The sequence below is a fragment of the Tetrahymena thermophila genome, assembly GCF_000189635.1.
Source record: "Tetrahymena thermophila SB210 genomic scaffold scf_8254646, whole genome shotgun sequence".
Classification (NCBI taxonomy): domain Eukaryota; phylum Ciliophora; class Oligohymenophorea; order Hymenostomatida; family Tetrahymenidae; genus Tetrahymena; species Tetrahymena thermophila.
Window position 1 is genome coordinate 1 of NW_002476414.1, and position 20,946 is coordinate 20,946.

The window sequence follows — 20,946 nt, forward strand, 5'->3', positions numbered from 1 at the left end:
AATAAAAACTGAATTAACTTTCATATTCTAAATAGTTAGTAATTAATATTTTAGAATGATTTTTGATGAGAAAATAAATAAATACTGAATTAACTTTCATTTTCAAAATAGGCAGTAATTAATATTTTAGAATGATTTTTGATGAGAAAATAAATACTGAATTAACTTTCATATCCAAAATAGGCAGTAATTAAAATTTTTAAATGATTTTTGATAAGAAAATAAAAACTGAATTAACTTTTATATTCAAAATATAAAATAATTAATATTTTGGAATGATTTTTGAAGAGAAAATAAATAAAAACTGAATTAACTTTCATATTCAAATAGTTAGTAATTAATATTTATAAATGATTTTTGATGAGAAAATAAATAAAAACTGAATTAACTTTCATATTCAAAATAAGAAGTAATTAAAAATATACATTTAATTAGCTTAAATACTTAAAATAGGAAATAAATAACAAATATAATCAAATGATTTTTTTTAGTTAATAAATACTCAATAAACTTTTATATACAAAATAACAAGTTGTTAATATTTAAATTTGAAAATAAATAATAAATAAAATTGAATATCGTTATTAAAATTGAGGATTTTACATAAAATAGTGGTATCTTTAATTAATTACTAGAAAATAAATAAAAGAGTTATGATATAATATTTATGTTAATTATAGAAATTTAACTTTTAATATATTAAATTGAATAAATAATCTAAGATAATAATTATAAAAATAGATAAAAATTGTTTTGAAAGGTTTTAAAGTGGATATAAAATAAATAAATAATAAAATGATTAAAAATTTTAATAAATAATAAGTTTAGTATTTTCAATTAATTTAAACTTAAAATGGAATTGTAAATTATTTAAACGATTTTATAAGAAAAATATATAAAAATTAAAATAAAATATAAAAAAATATTGTTTAATAACTTAAATTGAAATATAATTAATGAATATAAATATAAAATATAGTTGGTACTAAATTTTCGAAGAATACAATTAACTAATATAGTCAACTTATATAGAAAGTAAATATAATATTTATTTTCTCATTAAGTATTCAAATAAATTAGGGTACTTTCATAAAAATATTTGTAATATAAGACTATTACATATCTAAAATAAATTAAAAAATTAAAGTAACTTAATTAATATAATTTAAATTATTTTTTTAATTTATCATAAAATATTTCAAAAACTGTCTGACATAAATAATTTATTTTTCTAAAGCATAGAGACTGCACATAAAATTTGTTAGAATCAGGCAACAAAATTCAAGAAACCAGATATACATACTCTTTTTTATTTGTTTTTTTGTTTGCTATCAAGAAACTAATAACTTGAATAATACTGAAATATTAAATATAATATGATTTTGTGATATAAAATTTCATGTTTCTATATTGTAGTATCAATTTTAAATTTTTTTTTTTTTAAACATGAAAAAAAATAGTGTTTTTATATAACTTTTGTAGATCCAGATATATTATTTACTGAAAAATTATGTTTTTAATTATTTAAATTGATAAAATAAAATTTCAAAATTATTTCTTTCTCAAAAATCATATCAGAATATAGTCAAAATTATCAATCAAAAATTTTATTATCAAGTTAGCTAGCACTCTTATAGTTTAAATATAAAAATTTAATAATAAAATTTTACATAAAGAGATTTAATTGAAATTTTTGATTATATAAAAATTATATCACTTGATTAGTTAGAAGATAATAATAAACATTATGAAGAATTTTAGAAAATGAAATAGGGATATTTACATTTTTTAAAAATTTACTTTTTATAATCAATAAAAAATATGGAAAATATATTAATAAGAAATAAAAACTACGAAAACTTAAAACAGTATATATTAAATTTGAAAAGTAAGATTAAAAATTTGACAAAAATAACAAGAAAATTAGTAAAAAGGTCAAAGAACTCACCAAAACAAAAATAGATGGAGAAATATTTTAACTAAAAAATGTTTAGACAATATTTTAATAGAAATATTTAGATTTAGATAATACATTTAAAACTTACTTTTAATAACTCACTCACTCTTTTAAAGTAGATTATAATTAATTATTTGTTATATTCGATATTTAATAAAACTTTTTTAAATGAAAAATAAATGTAAAATTATAATAAGCAGAAATTTAGAAAAATTATAAATATAATCTCAATATGAGAAAAAGTAGCAAAATATAAAGGTAACAATTTGAATAAATAAGAGCTTTTCATTTTTTTCTACGATTAATAAATTTAATTATTTTAAAAATATTTACATAAATATTAAGAAAAATCCATCTAATATTCATTAACTCTATATTGTATATTTTAAGTTTATTTTGTTGATTTAAATTCATATTTAAAAGCTAACAGAGTAATTAACAATATTTTCATTTTAAAGATGAATTTATTAAAAAGATCAAATAATATTGGTTTAAAAAGTAGTAAAATACTAATCTTGTTTTTATTCATAAACTTTTCTCCTTTTAAATTAAAAATTGTAAGAAATTTTATAAACAAGTTTTATTAATTAGATGAACTATGTTATAAATTAGACTTTTGCTTTTCTATTATATTTTATAATTCTAAATTAGATTCCAAATATCATTTACTTATTTTTTTTTTGTGAAATAAAATGGTTATTTTTATTCAGAATATAAAATGCTTAGCCTTTATAGGTGAAATATATATGTAAAACATTTATTTTAAGTAAGAAATATTGTCGTTTTATACTGTTTAATGGTGAAAAATTTGAAGAAGAAGATTTTTCACTTGCTAATTATTTTATAAATGAGTGTTTGATTTGTTTTTTATTTAGTATTCACTAATTTTATAGATGATGTCATCTTATATTGTATGATCATTTTTAATATAATTGAAAAGTAATCAGATTAAATTTAATTGATATACTAATCAAACAAGTGATACGTCATATTCATAAATTCTGTTTTAGAAAATTTTTGTTTTTAAATTTTCTATTCTCAAATTAATTAATTTACACCAGTTTTTAACAAAAAATATTCATTTAAAAAGTTAAGAAATATTGCTTATTGGAATATAATTAATTTATTCAAATAAATTTGTTAGATTAATAAAAATATTGCGATATTAAAATATGGATATTATCAGCTAAAATTTAAACGCATCTTAAGAGGCCAAATAAAAATTGGTATTGCATGTTCAAAACAGGAACAAATTCAAAGAAATGTATAGAAATAAAAGTGTTCAAATGCTTGATAAACCTGAACTAGTCTGTAAATGATATTTAAATCAATAATAATATTTTTATGAGCTCAACTGAGAATTATTTTATCTCTTGAAGCATTCTGATTACCAGTGCTACCTTTATAAATTAAAAAAATTTTAATCATTAAAACAATCAAAAATTAACTAGTTAATCACTTTTTACCAAATTTAACAAATTTTTAACTTGATAAACCAAAGTTTCTGACATCAAAGAACCTAAGTTGAACCCTTAACAAGCTTCAATTTATTAAACTATGAAAATCGAATTAACTGAAAAAGGCTACTCTGATTTTAGGTTTTTAGGGTAAGGAGCACAAGGATTGGTCTTGTTAGCAAAAGATTCTAAAACTTAAATGAGATATGCCATCAAAGGTGTTTAAGTGAGAGATATTTAGGGAAATCTTTATGATGATGTTTAAAATAAAGTGAAATAAGAAATAGATATACTCGAACAATGTAGAGGATCTCCTTATGTAGTCAGCCTTTTAGACTCATTTGAAGGAAAATAGTTCATCTACTTAGTTCTAAATGAGTGTTAGGGTACAAAATACTAATTTATTATCTATTTTATTTTATTGTTAAATAAAAATATATTTTTAAATTAATTATTAAACATTAAAAAAAAAGGAACTCTCACTGAAATCATAGATATGAACTAAAACAAAAGACTGAATGAAATATCAGCAATAAAATATGCTAAAGATATTACTGAAGGCCTTTACTATATTCACTCTAAGAACTGTCTAGTTAATGATCTGAAAATGGACAATATCTTAATTGACTACAATGGAAATGCAATTGTTTGTAAATTATTGACAAACCTAAAAAAGACTTAACACTCTATAAAATTAATATTATAGCTGATTTTGGATTAGCAGATAAACTGACAGATAAATCTGGTTATTCAGCCAATCAATATGTATAAATAAATATTTTCACCCACATTAACAACAAGAAGTTTGATTAATTCAATTAAAAAATTTTAAGTTGGGAAACTTTATTTATCAAGCGCCAGAATGCTATGACCCAACTGACAAAATCATAGGTAAGGTTTATTACGATGAATATTAAAAATTAGGGGTTAAAGTAAAACAAGAACCTAGTAACAGAGTAAATACTTTAGTTAAATAATAATATTAATTATCTTGTTTTTGTAAATTAATTAATTAGAGCGAAGCATGCTCTTTAGGTATTAAATAAAATTAAAAATCTAATGGCTTAATTTAGTTAATTTAAAATAAATAAATAGGATATATAATTTATTCTCTTATCTAAGGAATAGATTTCAACTTAGTATTTAATAAGCATAAGCCACTAAATTATGATAGTGAGTTTTAAAATTTTGTTTATCGCAAATAGCTTAAACAACTTATTGATGAATTAACTTAATTTATCCCAAGAAATAGATTACCCATTAAAGAAGCTTTAATTGTTTTAAAAGGAATTATTTGTTTTGAATTTTAGTTAGATGATATGCTTATTGAGATGATAGATAGAGATACTCAACAGCTCGCTAGTTCACTCGAAAATGAAATTGAGTTTGTTTAGGATTTATCAAATAAGTTTTATCCTATCATGTAAGAAGATTTTTTCAAATATACTATATTTTCTAAGTTTTTTTGAAGTAAAAACTAGCAGAGCTTAATCTAAGAGTTGAAAGAAGAAACTCAAAAAATAGTTTATGTGATTTATCAAAATTTTGCTAAAGTTATTCTTAATTTACTCAAAATAATTAATAAAAAAGGAGGCAAAAATAGCAGATTTATAGTAAGCAAATCTCATGCTTAAAGAAAATATTAGTTAATTAGAAGAAAAAATAAAAGTTTTATTAGAGAAATAAAAAAATTAGGGAGAAATACAAAAAAATTAACCGTACTTACAAATGTTTTCACATAAAGAGCTGAATAAAAATATTATTTAAATAGAACATATTCACTGTTCATCATTTCAACAGAACAAATCATTTTACTTTTTATACTTAAAAGCATGTAAGTTATTTTTCAGCATTCTTTATTATGAAAAAAAACTAACTTTCACTTATAAATAAGTTTTCATTTAAAACTGATTAGAAAATAATATCTTTCAATTATTTTTATTTTTTTTATTTTAAATTCATCTTTAAATAACAAGTACCTTACTTTAATAATATTTTTCCTTTTTTTAATTAATTCAAATTTATTTTAGTATACAAAAAAATAAGTAGCTTTTTTTAACTAATTTATATTTAATACCGAATCTTTTGTTTTTATATTAATAGGAAGTAAATAAATTCTAATATCAAGATTATTAATTAACTTTCATATTATTTTAGAGGGTCACATTTTTTATCATCACTAACTATTACTCAATTTAAATCTTTCACCAAAATAGATTGTAATCTCTCATATATTCCTTAAAATAACATACTAAGTCTACTTATATTTTCAAAATAGGATGTAAACTTTATTATCTCAAATTTATGAATTTATTATCTAAATAAAAACAGGTAATCAATTATTAAATAATTTTTGATGTGAAAATAATTGTTTAATTATCTTTTATATTCAAAAAAGCTAGTAAAAAATTTTAGAATGATTTTTGATGAGAAAATAATAGCTGAATTATCCTTAATATTCAAAATAGTTAGTAATCAATTAATATTTTAGAATGATTTTTAATGAGAAAATAAATGTTGAATTAACTTTCGTATTCTAAATAGCAAGTAATTAATATTTTAGAATGATTATTAATGAGAAAATAAATACTGAATTAACTATCATATTCAAAATAGGTTGTAATAAATATTTTAGAATGATTTTTTGATGTGAAAACAAACACTTACTTAATTAATTTTCATATCAAAATAGCGAGTAATTACTTTTTTATAATAATTTTTGATAAGATAAATGCTAATTTAATTTTGATAATCAAAATAGCTAGTAATAATTAATATTTAATAATTATTTTTTGATGGGAAAATAAATGCTGAGTTAACTTTCATATTCAAAATAGAATGTAATCAACTATTTTAGAATAATGCTAAATTAATTTTCATATCGAAAATAGATAGTAATTAATATTTTAGAATGATTTAAATGAGAAAAAATTCTGAATTAACTTTCTTAAAAGATAGTAATTAAAATTTTAGAATTATTTTAATGAGAAAATAATTGCTGAATTAACTTTCATATAAAAACAGCAAGTAATTAATTAATATTTTAGAATGATTTTTAATGAGAAAATATTTGCTAGAGTAACTTTTATATTCAAAACAGAGTGTAAAATTGTTGATATGCAGTAGGTGAATAAAATAAATTATTGAATAAACAGCCAGTAAAGAATATTTTTAGGATTTTTTACGAAAGAATTTCTAAATAAAATAATAGAGAGTATCATCTTTTGAATATTTTTTTAAAAGAATACTATTCAATTTATTTAGTATTAACAAAAAGAAGTAATAGTTTTGAAGCTATTGACAATGTTTAAAGATTTATAAAAAATTCTAAAAGGATGTAAAATAAATATTTTGGTTTTTAAATACCAGATTGAGAAATAAATGCTTTTTTATTTGAATTTAGTGGGTATTAATTAATTTATTTGATATTTTATTATTTAATTATGTGCGTTTAAAAAATAGATAGTAATTAATTGATTTCAAGATGGTGAATAAAATTATGATTTTAAATAGCATGTAAATATCCTTTTATACTCAAAATAAAAAGAAGCTATTAAAATTATAAAAAGCATGTAAATTTTAGCAGAAATTATCATAAAAGTAGATGAATGTATTGTGATAAAAAATTAAATTAGGAAGTAAATTTTAAACAATTTTATTAGAAAATAAGAAAGAAATTCGATGTTATTAGGGAAGATTGGTAAATAGATTTGAATATACTTAAGAAAACATAAGAATAATCTAAAAAATTCATAAGGAAGTAATATTCTTAAGTACTCTTTTAGAAATTTATAAATAAAATTTAACTTTAAAAATAGCGAGTAATATTTTTAAGGAGTGATGGCGATTTTTTAAAAAAATTAAATTAAATAGAGAGGAGTAAATTATTATTTAAAATAAATAAGTGAATATGAATTATTTAATCAATATTGGTAAAAAATTAGAATGTAACTAATTTAAATTATTTTAGAAAACTAATGCTTAAATTCAATAAATAAATAAATGAATAATCAAATAGGATGTAAATGTTATTAAATATATCAGATTTAAAATATTTATTAAATTTAATATGAATAGGACGTACTAAAGATTCATTTTATACTAAAATGAAATAGAAATTAATTAATTTAATTTATGAATCAGATTGTAAGATTTAAATTTTCGATGTAAACAATTACCAAGCTATATCTTCAATAAAATAGATAGTAAGGCTTTCATTATCTTTTTTTATTCTTTATTAATTTATTTTTTTAAACAGTGAGTAGCATTTTTACATCATTTTACTATAGAAGATGACGAAATATTTTAAAAAGGGAGTAAATCTTTAGTGCAGTGAGTGTCATTCTTAAATTCTAAATTATCTTATTTTTTTAGAGAGTATAATATTTACATTATATTTTATTAGAAAACCCTAAAATATATTTAACTTTTAATTAAGCGATTGGTAATTTTAATTTTAGCTTTTTAAAAGTTTAATAAAAAATATTTAAATAGGAAGAAGTAAGGATCTATTATATACTTGGCTTGAGCTATCTTTTGTTTTATTAAAAAAAATTAATAGGCAGTAATTTTTTGAACTAATTTTTGAACAAGATGGTTAATTAATTAAAACTAAAAATATAGAATGTTAAAAGTTTATTGAATTATCATTAGAAAATTCAAATTAAATTTTAAAATAGTGGGTAACCTTATTACTAAAGTGTTTCTAAACAAATTTGTTTTCATTTTACATTTAAAAAAGCAAGTACAAATATTTAGTTATTCCATCTAACTTTGGAAACTCTTACTTAACTTTTAAATTTATAAAGAGTGTAAATTTGTAAATTGATTACATTCTAAATAGTTAAATCTCTCTATTAATCCAAATAGCAAGTAATATTCAGGCCATACCTTTAAACTATAAATAAAATTTTATATTTCAAATAGACTGTAAAAAATTATTTACTTTTGATTAAATAATACTTATTTAAATTTATTACATTAATTAGTGGGTAATTTTGAACATCTTTAGGAGACATTCTTTGATAATTTTTTATATCACTTAAAGAAAGTTATATTCAATTATTTTTATCAACATAAGATGTTTTATGAACTTTTATATTCAAAATAGCTTGTAATTAATATTTGAAATTATTTTTGATGAGAAAATAAATAAATAAATAAAATGATGATTTAACTTTCATAATCAAATTAGTCGGTAATTAATATTTTAGAATGATTTTTAATGAGAAAATAATGCTGAATAAACTTTAATCTTTAAATTAGACTGTAATTAATATTTTAAATTGATTTTGATGAGAAAATAAATGCTGAATTAACTCTAATGTTCAAAATAGTTCGTAATTAATATTTTAGCAAGAATATTAATTCGAAAATAACACTGATTTAACTTTAATATTCAAAATAGGTTGTAACAAATATCTTAGAATGATTTTTGATGAGACAATAAAAACTGAATTAAATTTAATATTCATATAGACTGTAATTAACATTTTAGAATGATTTTTGGCGAGAATAAAAATGCTGAATTAATTTTCATATAAAAATAGACTGTAATTATAATATTTCAAAATGAATTTTGATGATAAAACAAATGCTAAATTTACTTTTACTTTCAAAAATTAGTGAGTAATTAATATTTTAGAATGATTTTTGATGAGAAAATAAATGTTGAATTAACTTTCATATTCAAAATAGTTCGTAATTAATATATTAGAATGAAAATAGATGCTTAATTAACTTTCATATATAAAATAGATAGTAATTAACATTATAGAATGATTTTTGATGAGTAAACAAATGGTGAATTATTTTCATATTCAAAATAGCTAGTAACTAATATTTTTAAAGAGAAAATAAATGATGAAAAAAATAAAAATTGAAAATAGTGAGTAAAATCGGCGAATTTTTTTAATTCAAAATTAAATAATTTTATGAAAAATAAATAGGTGGTAATAATCAGTAGAAGATAAATAAAAGAGATGGAATATAAGTTTTTATTAAATAAAACAGCTAGTAAAATTTTATTATATTAATTTGGATGATTTATCTAAGTTAATATTTAAAAAAATAGATAGTAATAGTTTTTAAAGCTTTTAAAGAGGAAATAAAAATAAATTCTAAAATCTAAAATAGTGAGTAAGAATTTAGTATCAATCAATTAAAAAAAAATAATTAATTTAAACTCTAAATTAGATTGTAAAATACCTGATTGATTTAAAAAGAAAAAGATAGAAAAAATAAAATAGGAAGTAATATTGTTGAATAGCTTAAATTGAAATAAGATCAATCAATTTAAATATCAAAAATAGTTGGTAATAAATTTACTAAGAATCAACATTAATTAATATCTTCCACTTAATTAGACAGTAAAATATTTGAAATCATTTTTATTTTCTCTCTAAGCATTTGAATAAATAAGGGTAAATTTTTTATAAAATATTTGAAGCAGAAGAGTAAGTAAGATATAATTAAAATAATTAAGATTAAGATGATATTAAATATATATTTTATTTATCCAAAAATATTTTATAACTTACTTTTGTTTTTAAAAGAGCCAGGTTACACACAATATTTGTTAGAATCAGGGAAAAGAATTCAAGAAATCAGGGATAGATAGATGCTCTTTTTTATTTGTTTGTTATCAAGAAATTAATAACCTAAATTTTATTTAAATATTAAATATAATATGATTTTGTGATATTATTTTTTATGTTTGATATATTGTAGTTTTAATTAAATTTTTAAACTTTTTTTTTTAAACGTAAAAATAAAAAATAAAAAAAATGTAAAAAGCTGATGCTTTAAAAGTGAAATATAATCTGTATGTTAATATTTATTTAAAGTAAGAAATTTTATCCTTTTTATTTTTTTAATAATAAAATGAATGAAATCTAAGATTTGTCATTTTACTTATTGTTTTGTAAATTACTTTCTTGCTTTGTATTAGTTAATATGATATATTATATCATCATATGTTATGATGATTCGAAAAATCATTAAAAAATAGGAAAATATAAATTTTATTAATATAATGATATAAGATACTATATATAATGTTAATAATTTCATTTACACTTGTTTTAACAAAAAATAAACATTTAAAAAGCTAAGAAATATTATTTATTAGAATATAATTAAATAAATATTTCTTACAAAACAAATAATTATTCATAGCTATATATACTTTCAAAATTTAGAAAGAGTTAGGTGTGGGTGATATTACTTTTTATTACATATTCAGTATTCTTCTGAATATGTTTTTCTAATGTTATAAAAGTAAACAATTAAGATCTCATTTTTAGTCTTTAAATATTTTATACTCATGTTAAAAACAAAAAATTAATACTTAAATTATTTTTTAAATTTAAAACAATTTAGTAGTTTCTTTTTAGCTATATATAAAATATGTTATTTTCGAATATTGAAATTAAACGATAATTGACTTTGATCACACTGATTTAAACTACAAATTAATTAAACTAAGCTAAATTTTATTATTGATATATTTTTCTTCTTCTAAATAATACATCAATAAATTTCCAATTTTCTTCAGAATTTATTTTTTATATTTTTTTACCATAAAAAATAAAGATAGATCTCTTAATTCTATCTATTATTAAAAATAGTTTATATTAAAACTTTAGAATAAAAAATTAATTTTAAAATATTCTATTTTTATATTTTATACTATCTAAATATTTTAATTTTTTTATTTATTTCTTGTTTGATTAATTTTAAGTACTCTTTAATATATAGTTAATAAAAAGGGAAGAACTAATTAAATTAAATCACTAATCATATTTAGATTTATAAAATATTAATGGACATCAGAAAAATACTGACATTCAATTCTACCCACCACTATTATTTGATAATTAATTAATAAATTTATATCTTTTCAAAAATTTAATATTTAGGGATTAATTTATTAGAAAAAATTTTTTGTTTTTGCTACAAAAAATTAGTCAGAAATTAACTTTTCTGAAAATCTTGCTACAAATAAATATCTGATTTTTAAAAATCAATTAATAATAATTAATTAAAAGAAAAAATTTATTCAAAACTAGGAAAATGAGAAAATTAGTTAAGCTGTTTAAAAATTGCTAGATAACCTAAAAAGCTTTTTGCTAGATAACCTAAAAAGCTTTTATGTTTCATTCACTGAATATGAATTAAAGGTATTTCTTTTCACAACCTAGCTCAAATACAAATTCTTTCAATCAGAATATTGAAGTAGATTACAAAATATCTTAAGATGAGAGAAAAACAGTTGATCTTAATCTGCTATCAAGAAATTTAGACCTATAAAATTTATCTTAAGAGAGTGCTAAATAAAAATACTTGATTCATATATAAAAATATCCAAGAACAACAGAAATTCATATGCTTTACGGATTAATATTTTAGTCAATGAAAATGATTGAAGATGCTAAAAATTGCTTTTAAGAGGCTATAAAAATTGATTCCAATAGCACTTTAGCTTATTAATGTTTAGCAGATATTTATGAAGATAGCTGGAATTTTTCAGAAGCTGAAAAGCATTTACTGAAAGCTTTAGAAATTAGCTCAAATTAAATTCATTTAAATTATAGGTTAGGAGTTCTTTATTAAAAAACTGGGTAGCTTGAAAAATCTAAGACATTCTTTCTTATTTATGAAGGCCAAGAGAAAGCTTTAAAAATGAAAAGTTAAGACTAATAATCTAAGATTTAGTTAGGATAATTTTACAAAAAGATAGGAAAAATTGAAGAGGCTGCTTAGTTTTTCTAAAAGGCAGATGAGATTCAACCTTTTTAAGATAGTGAACTAAATTACAATATAGGTTTACTCTTTTATTAAACCAAATAATTTCAAGAGTCAATAAAGTGTCTACTGAAATATAAAGAAAAATATCCATAACATTTTAATACCAACTATGTTCTGGGGTAAGCTTACTTACAACTAAAGTAATTAAAAGAGTCTGAAATTTGCTTTCTTTAGGCTCTCGAAATTTAACCATAATCAGCAGACGTGTGCTTTTCTCTAGGATTGATTTATTTTAATTTAAAGATGAATGAAAAAGCTTAAAAATATTTTTTAAAAGTTTAAAAAACTGATCCTAAAGATTTAGATTCAGCTTTTTATTTAGGGTGTTTGTATTAAAGCGATAATAAATAAGAAGACGCAATTTATTGTTTCTAAAAGGTTTTAGAAATTATTCCTTAATGCTTCGAAGCTAATTTTTAATTAGGATTTTCTTTAGAGTTAATTGGAAAAGTAGAAGTGGCTAAAGAGTATTTCTAAAAGGCTTTTGAAATCAAACCGTAATCAGTAGAAGCATATGTCTAATTAGGAATTTTTTACTTGAAGTTTGGTAGGAAAGATGAAGCCTAATAGTGTTTCATAATGGGTTTTAACAATAATCCTAAAGAATTTGAGTCATTGATTTCAGAAAATGTTGATTCTTAATTATTCACAAATTTAAAAGTCCAAAAAGATTTAGATCAAGTAAATGAAAAAAATTTTTATTCTAGCCTCTATCTAGGATATGTTTATGAATTAATTGGAAGGTTAGAAGATGCCAAAAAACATTACTTTAAAGTTCTAGAATTGTAGCCAAATTTATTGAATGTGAACTTGTAATTAGGAATACTTTACATGAATGAAAAAAATGAAAAAGAAGCTGAATCGTTTTTAAAAAAGGCTTATAATATTGATCCTAACAATTTTGATACTAATACACAATTAGGGTTATTTTATTTATAAAATAATAGAGAAAATGAGTCTAATTAGTATATTTAGAAAGCCTATGAAATCGATCCTGATAATTATTTAATTAATTATTAATTAGGAATTTAATATAATGAAAAAGGAAATTATGAAATTGCAAAAAAATATTCCTAAAAGGCTTTAGAAATTAAACCATAATGTGAAAAGGCATATATACTATTAGGAGATATCTATTTGAATTAAAATATGAAAAAAGAAGCTGAATTTTATTTGATGAAAGCTTATTAAATTAATCCTAACAGCTTGGAGTGTAATATTCTACTTGGAAGATATTATTTCACGATTTAAAAATATGAAGATTCAATAAAACAATACCTAATAGCATCAAAAATAAACCCTTCAAATTTTGAAATTAATTTTTTTTTAGGAATTTTATATTTAGATGTGGAAAATCTAGAAAAGGCAGAATAATACTTATTGAAAGCTTCATAAGCATAGGGTCAAGAATAAAATATATATCTTTTTTTAGGATCTATCTTTTTAAAACATAATAAAATGAAATAAGCAGAATATTATTTTTTAAAAACTATTGAGTCTGATCCTACAAATTTTTAATATTTATTTTAAATTGGAGATTAATACTGTAATTTTGAAAAATTTGAAGAAGCTAGATTTTATTATCAGAAGGCTTTAAATTTAAAACCATCATCAGAAGAAATAATTTTAAAATTAATAAGTGTTTACAAAATGTGCAGCAGTACTTAAGAGATTTAGCAGTTTCTTTTTGAATTCTTAGAAAAAAACCCAGAAAATTAATATGCATTTACTTTAATAGGAGGTTATTATGAAAATATAGGAAAATTTACAGAAGCTAAGTAATACTACTTGTAAGCTCTATAGATCAATCCTGATAACTTTATTACGATTTGCCACTTGATTTAGAATTATATTACTACTGGAGAAATAGAAAATGCAAAATCTTATTTTGAGAAACTTTTAAAATTAAAGATAAGTAAAGATGAAGAATATATTAGTATTGGTACATTTTAAGTATAATTTTAAATGATAGAAGAATCTATTTAAAGTTTCTTGAAAGCTTTAGAAATAAATCCTTAAAATAGCTAAGCTCACTATAAATTAGCAAAATCTTACATGTAAATTGGAAGAAATGAAGAGGCAAAAAAAAGCTACTTCAAGGCTTTTAAAATGTATCCTGAATCTGAATAAGCTTTACAAGATGTTGGTGACAATAGCAATAATAATATACCAGTTGAAGCCTAAAAATATTTTAAAAAGGTTTTATCAATGAATAATCCTCGAGAATTAAATTGTGATATTAAATTAGCATATATTTATTTGGAATTGAATTAATTAGAAGATGCAAAATCATATTTCCAGCAGGCTTTAAAAATTGATCCTAAGCTTATAACTGAAATCTTGTAGGATAAAGAAGCCAAAAATTTCTTTGAAAAACTATTATGAAACTCATTACTAATTAAATTTAGCTTTCATTTAATTTTTTAATACTAAAATATACATTTCATATTTTTTCTCCGTTTTATATTTGTATTATATAAAAATGATTTTTTTTTGTTAAATTAAATTCTAAAAAAATAACTAATTTAATCATTTAACTTTTTTATTTGTAATAAATAAATTTTCTAATTTTTTTGGAACATCATTTATTTCATTTATAATTTTTTCCTTTAGTGTTATATTTTTAAAAAACCTAATGAAAATATTTTCATTTTTAAGCTCAAAAAGATAATTTATTTGCTTTATAAAATGGAATAATAATGAAAAAACACAATTGAATAATTTTTTTTCGAATTTAAATAAAATGAATAAAATATTAATTTATTTTTAAATTAATTTTAAAGAATTATCAAGAATAATTACATGATAAAGTAAAATAAAATAAGCAATCATAAAATAAATTAAACTTATAAATAAATCAAATTTGTGTAAAACTGTCTCAATAAGATCAAAAGCTGAAGACATAAAAAATGTAGAAATTATCTCATTAATAATTCCTTGTTTTGATTTCATGCAAATTTATGAATAAGGTATCGTTAATTATATTTCTAGTATTTTTCAATTTAATTATTTAAACAAAGATACTCTGATCCACTAGATAGATATTAGAGATGATATATTAAATAAATTAAGTTAACAAATTTATGAATCTAGTGATGAATTTGGATTTATTTACTTTCAAAGCTAAAATTAAATATCTTAAATTAATAATATCAAATTTTATATGATTTTAATATTTATTAGAGTTTTTAGAAATATATCAGGAAAATAATTTTGTGTATTTAGCATAAATAGGAAAAGTGCCTTTTAGCTATAATTTTTTTTGGAATTAATTTTTTTTGTTCTTTTTATTCCTTTTTTTTTGTATTTTTTTATTCGTTTTTTACTTGTATTTTTTTTTATTTTTAAAAATAATTTTATAAAGAATACTGTAAAATAAAATAAAATTCAATTATTAAATATTATTTTTGTGAAAAAACATATAATGTTTCAAAATTTTAGACTCTGTTCTCGGATCGGATCTACGAGGGATATTTTTATCAAGAAATTACAATAATAGTTAGTTATTAGATTATTTTTCAAATCAAATTTTCCTTCTCATAATCTTTTGATAGAATATATAATTGCTACATATGCTATAACTAATAACTGCATATATTATTATATAAAATTTTTATGATATAAATAGATGAGAATTTATTTTTGAGTAAATAAGATAATACGAAAAGTATTTAAAGCAGTAAAAAGTTAATAGTTTAGATTTTGAAGACATTTTATCAGTTAAATAGATAAATTATTTAGAGTTAGTTTCTTACATAGAGTCAGTTTAAGGCAGAAAAACGTGTTATATTTTGTATATTTCTTAAGTAAGTTATTTGATTCTTAACATTCAAATAATCTATTTAGTTACATGTAGTGGTGTTTTATTAAAAATAAATTTTATTTATTGATAAATTTTTAAAGAAAAAGAAAAACTTTTGGGTTTGATTTTTTACTATTTACTGCTGTGAGGAACAGCTGCTTTTTAAAAATAATTCTTTATTTGATCTAACTTCTGGTTATTTTTAATAGGAATTTAATTCTTTCTGAGAATAAAAATGGTTAAAGAATATTGCTTCTAATATTCGTTAATTCTATTATCTATATTTTAAATTTCAAGATTAAAATTATACTTTTGCTTTGCTATTATATTTTATAATCCCAAATTAGATTAGATTCCTAATATAATTTGCAGATATGTTATTATTATAAATAAAAATGGTAAATTTAATTCAGGATATAAAAATTTAGGATTTAAAAGTTAAATGTATTTGTGAATATTTATTTAAAGTTAGAAATTTTGTCCTTTTTGCTTTTTTGCTGTTTAAATGATGAAATAAATGAGGACTAAGATTTTTCATTTTACTAGTTGTTTTGTAAGTTGCTTTTTTTCTTTGTATTAGTTAACATGATATATGATATCATCTTATGTTGACTAATGATTCGAAAGATGATTGAAAAACAGTCAATTATAAATTTTATTGATATTATGATCTAAGATGCTATATATAATATTAATAATTTCTGTAAATAAAATTTTACTTGTTTATTCTAATTGCAAATTAATTAATTTACACCAGTTTTAACAAAAATAAACATTTAAAAAACTAAGAAATATTATTAATAGGAATATAATCAAATAAATAATATTTCTTACAAGCTAAATAATTATTTGAGTGAGAATAGCTATATATACTTTCAATTTTAAAAGTGAAAAATTAGGTGTGGATGTTACTTTTTATAACATATTCAGTATTCTTTTCAATATTTATTTTTTTATAATATTATAACAAACAGTAAATAATTAAGATCTCATTTTTAGTATTTAAATATTTTATACTAAGATAGGTACTAAATAAAATAAAAAAATTAATGCTAAAGTGTTAGTTTTTATATTTATACAATTTAGAGGTTTCTTTTTAGCTATATATAAATCTGTTCTTTTCAAATATTTAAATTAAAAGATAATTGACTTTGATCACACTGATTTAAACTACAAATTAATTAAATTAAGCTAAATTTTATTATAGATTTGTTTTTCTTCTTCTTAAAAACCAATCAATCTAGCAATAAATTTCCAATTTTCTTCAGAATTTATATTTTATATTTTTTTACCATAAAAAATAAAGATAGATCTCTTAATTCTATCTATTATTAAAAATAGTTTATATTTAAACTTTAGAATAAAAAATTAATTTTAAAATATTCTATTTTTATATTTTATACTATCTAAATATTTTAACTTTGTTATTTATTTCTTGTTTGATTAATTTGAAGTACGCTTTAATATATAAATAATAAAAAGGGAAGAAAGAATCGAATTAAATCACTAATCATATTTAGATTTATAAAATATTAATGGACATCAGAAAAATACTGACATTCAATTCTACCCATCGTCATTATTTGATAATTAATCAATCAATTTTAATACTTTTCAAAAATTGAATTTTGAGGGATTTATTTATTAGAAAAAATTTTTTGTTTTTGCTACAAAAAATTAGTCAGAAATTAACTTTTCTGAAAATCTTGCTACAAATAAATATCTGATTTTTAAAAATCAATTAATAATAATTAATTAAAAGAAAAAATTTATTCAAAAAAACTAGGAAAATGAGAAAATTAGTTAAGCTGTTTAAAAATTGCTAGATGACCTAAAAACCTTTTATGTTTCATTCACTGTATATGAATTAAAGGTATTTCTTTTCGCAACCTAGCTCAAATACAAATTCTTTCAATCAGACTATTGTAGTAGATTACAAAATATCTTAAGAAGGTTAAGAAGGGAGAAAAAATATTGATCTTAATCTGTTATCAAGAAATTTAAAGCTATAAAATTTATCCTAAGAGAGTGTTAAATAATAATACTTGATCAATATATAAAAATAACCAAGAAAAGCTGAAATTCATATTATTTATGGATTAATATTTTAGTCAATGAAAATCATTGAAGATGCTAAAAATTGCTTTTAAGAGGCAATCAAAATTGATCCAAATAGCATTTTAGCTCATTAATTTTTAGCAGATATTTATGAAGATAGCGGGAATTTTTTAGAAGCTGAAAAGCATTTACTGAAAGCTTTAGAAATTAACTCAAATTAAATGCATTTAAATTATAGGTTAGGAGTTCTTTATTAAAAAACTGGATAGCTTGAAAAGTCTAAGAAATTCTTTCTTATTTGTGAAGGCCATGAGAAAGCTTTAAAAATGAAAAGTTAAGACTAATAATCTTGTATTTAGTTAGGAAAATTCTACAAAAAGATAGGAAAAATTAAAGAGGCTGCTTAGTTTTTCTAAAAGGCAGATGAAATTCAACCTTTTTAAGATAGTGAACTAAATTATAATCTAGGTTTACTCTTTTGTTAAGCAAAATAATTTCAAGAGTCAATAAAATATCTACTGAAATATAAAGAAAAATATCCATAACACTTTAACACCAACTATGTTCTTGGGGAAGCTTACTTACAACTAAAGTAATTAAAAGAATCTGAAATTTGCTTTCTTTAGGCTCTCGAAATTGAACCATAATCAGCAGACGTGTGCTTTTCTCTAGGATTGATTTATTATAATTTAAAGAAGAAAGAAAAAGCTTATAAATATTTTTTAAAAGTTTAAAAAATTAATCCTAAAGATTTAGATTCAGCTTTTTATTTAGGGTGTTTGTATTAAGGTGATAATAAATAAGAAGACGCAATTTGTTGTTTCTAAAAGGTTTTAGAAATTATTCCTTAATGCTTCGAAGCTAATTTTTACTTAGGATTTTCTTTAGACTTAGTTGGAAAAGTAGAAGAGGCTAAAGAGTAATTCTAAAAGGCTTTTGTAATCAAACCGTAATCAGTAAAAGAATATGCCTAATTAGGAAATTTTTACTTGTAGTTTGGTAGGAAATATGAAGCCTAAAAGTGTTTCATAAAGGGTTTTAACAATAATCCTATAGAATTTGAGTCGTTTATTTCATAAAATGTTGATAGTTAATTATTCACAAATTTAAAAGTCCAAAAAGATTTAGATAAAATAAATGAAAAAAACTTTTATTCTAGCCTCTACCTAGGATCTGTTTATGAATTAATTGGAAGGTCAGAAGATGCCAAAAAACATTACTTTAAAGTTCTAGAATTGTAGCCAAATTTATTGTATGTGAACTTGTAATTAGGAATACTTTATATGAATGAAAAAAATGAAAAAGAATCTGAATCGTTTTTAAAAAAGGCTTATAATATTGATCCTAACAATTTTGATACTAATATAAATTTAGGATTATTTTATTTATATATTGAAAGATAAAATGAGGGAAATGATGAAATTGCAAAAAAATATTTCTAAAAGGCTTTAGAAATAGAACCATTATCTGAAGATGGATTTATTTATTTAGGAATTATCTATTTGAATTAAAATATGCTAAAAGAAGCTGAATTTTATTTAACGAAAGCTTATTAAATAAATCCTAATAGCTTTAAGTGTAATTCTCAACTTGGAAAATATTATTTTGCAATTTAAAAACTTGAAGAATCAATAAAATATTACCTAGTTGCTTAAAAAATAAAACCTTCAGATTATGAAATTAATTTTAATTTAGGAATTTTATATTTAAAAATGGAAAATCTAGAAAATGCAGAATAATATTTCCTGAAAGTTTTACAAGCATAGGTTCAAGAATAAAATGTATTTTTTTATTTAGGATAAGTCTATTTAAACCAAAATAAAATGAAATAAGCAGAATATAATTTTCTAAAGGCTGTTGAATTTGATCCTTAAGAATTTTAATGGCCAAAATTTATAGGAGATTTATATTTAAGCTTTAAAAAATTTGAAGAAGCTAGATTTTATTATCAGAAGGCTTTAAATTTAAAACCATCATCAGAAGAAAGTTTGTTAAAATTAATACATATTTACTATAAGTGCAACATTTCTTAAGAGATTTAGCCATTTCTTATTGAATTCTTAGAAAAAAACCCAGAAAATTTATAAGCAATTATTTTACTAGGAGGTCATTTTGATGATATTGGAAAATTTACAGAAGCTTAGTAATACTACTTATAAGCTCTATAGATCAATCCTGATAGCTTTAAAGCGATTTGCCACTTGATTTAGAGTTATATAAGAACTGGAGAAATAGAAAATGCAAAATATTATTTTGAGAAACTTTTAAAATTAAAGATAAGTAAAGATGAAGAATAATATATAAATATTGGAATTTTATAAGTATAATTTCAATAAATAGAAGAATCTATTTAAAGTTTCTTAAAAGCTTTAGAAATAAATCCTTAAAATAGCTAAACTCATTATAAATTAGCAGATTGTTACGAGAAAATTGGAAGGAATGAAGATTCAAAAAAATACTACTTAAAGGCTATAGAAATTAACCCTGAATTTGAAGAAGCTTTATATCAACTTGGGGATTACTATTTCAAAAACTGTAAGCCAGTTGAAGCCTAAAAATATTATCAAAAGGTTTTATCAATAAATCCTCAATAATTAAATTGCCATATTAAATTAGCTTATATTTTTTAGAAATTCAATTAATTCGAAGATGCTAAATACCATTTCCATAAAGTTTTAAAAATTGATCCTAATTTTTTGAGCTAGTTGCAGGATGAAGAAGCCAAAACTTTCTATGAAAAACTATTATGAAATTCATTAATAATTAAATTTCAACTTTAATTTAATTTTTTAATGTTAAAATATATATTTCATAATTAATTGTTCAACTTTTTCATTTGTATTTTGTAAAAAAAATTTTTTTTT

The 20,946-nt window shown here is 19.9% G+C and overlaps 4 protein-coding genes across 4 annotated transcripts; all 4 read left to right on the forward strand. All coding sequences in view use genetic code 6, as the record gives it.

The window, feature by feature from the left end:
* Positions 1-831: 831 nt before the first annotated feature.
* TTHERM_000815089 (hypothetical protein) lies at positions 832-1,384 on the forward strand (the record flags this gene model as incomplete). The annotated part of the gene is made up of 3 exons (XM_012797653.1): positions 832-861; positions 980-1,146; positions 1,238-1,384. Coding segments are annotated over 3 exons (339 nt in total), but the record flags the coding sequence as incomplete, so codon positions are not given.
* A 1,745-nt stretch (positions 1,385-3,129) lies between these two features.
* On the forward strand, positions 3,130-4,883 carry TTHERM_00815090 (kinase domain protein; the record flags this gene model as incomplete). Its single annotated transcript, XM_001016117.2, has 7 exons — positions 3,130-3,268; positions 3,459-3,800; positions 3,888-4,064; positions 4,121-4,179; positions 4,248-4,370; positions 4,431-4,449; positions 4,537-4,883. The coding sequence occupies 7 exons, from the start codon at positions 3,130-3,132 to the stop codon at positions 4,881-4,883; spliced, it is 1,206 nt and encodes a 401-aa protein (XP_001016117.2).
* A 6,556-nt stretch (positions 4,884-11,439) lies between these two features.
* TTHERM_00815100 (tetratricopeptide repeat protein) lies at positions 11,440-14,607 on the forward strand (the record flags this gene model as incomplete). The annotated part of the gene is made up of 1 exon (XM_001016118.3): positions 11,440-14,607. Exon 1 carries the CDS (start codon positions 11,488-11,490, stop codon positions 14,605-14,607), a length of 3,120 nt encoding a protein of 1,039 aa, XP_001016118.2. The 5' UTR covers positions 11,440-11,487.
* A 3,207-nt stretch (positions 14,608-17,814) lies between these two features.
* Positions 17,815-20,832, forward strand: TTHERM_00815110 (tetratricopeptide repeat protein; the record flags this gene model as incomplete). Its single annotated transcript, XM_001016119.3, has 1 exon — positions 17,815-20,832. One exon carries the CDS (start codon positions 17,815-17,817, stop codon positions 20,830-20,832), a length of 3,018 nt encoding a protein of 1,005 aa, XP_001016119.3.
* Positions 20,833-20,946: the final 114 nt, after the last annotated feature.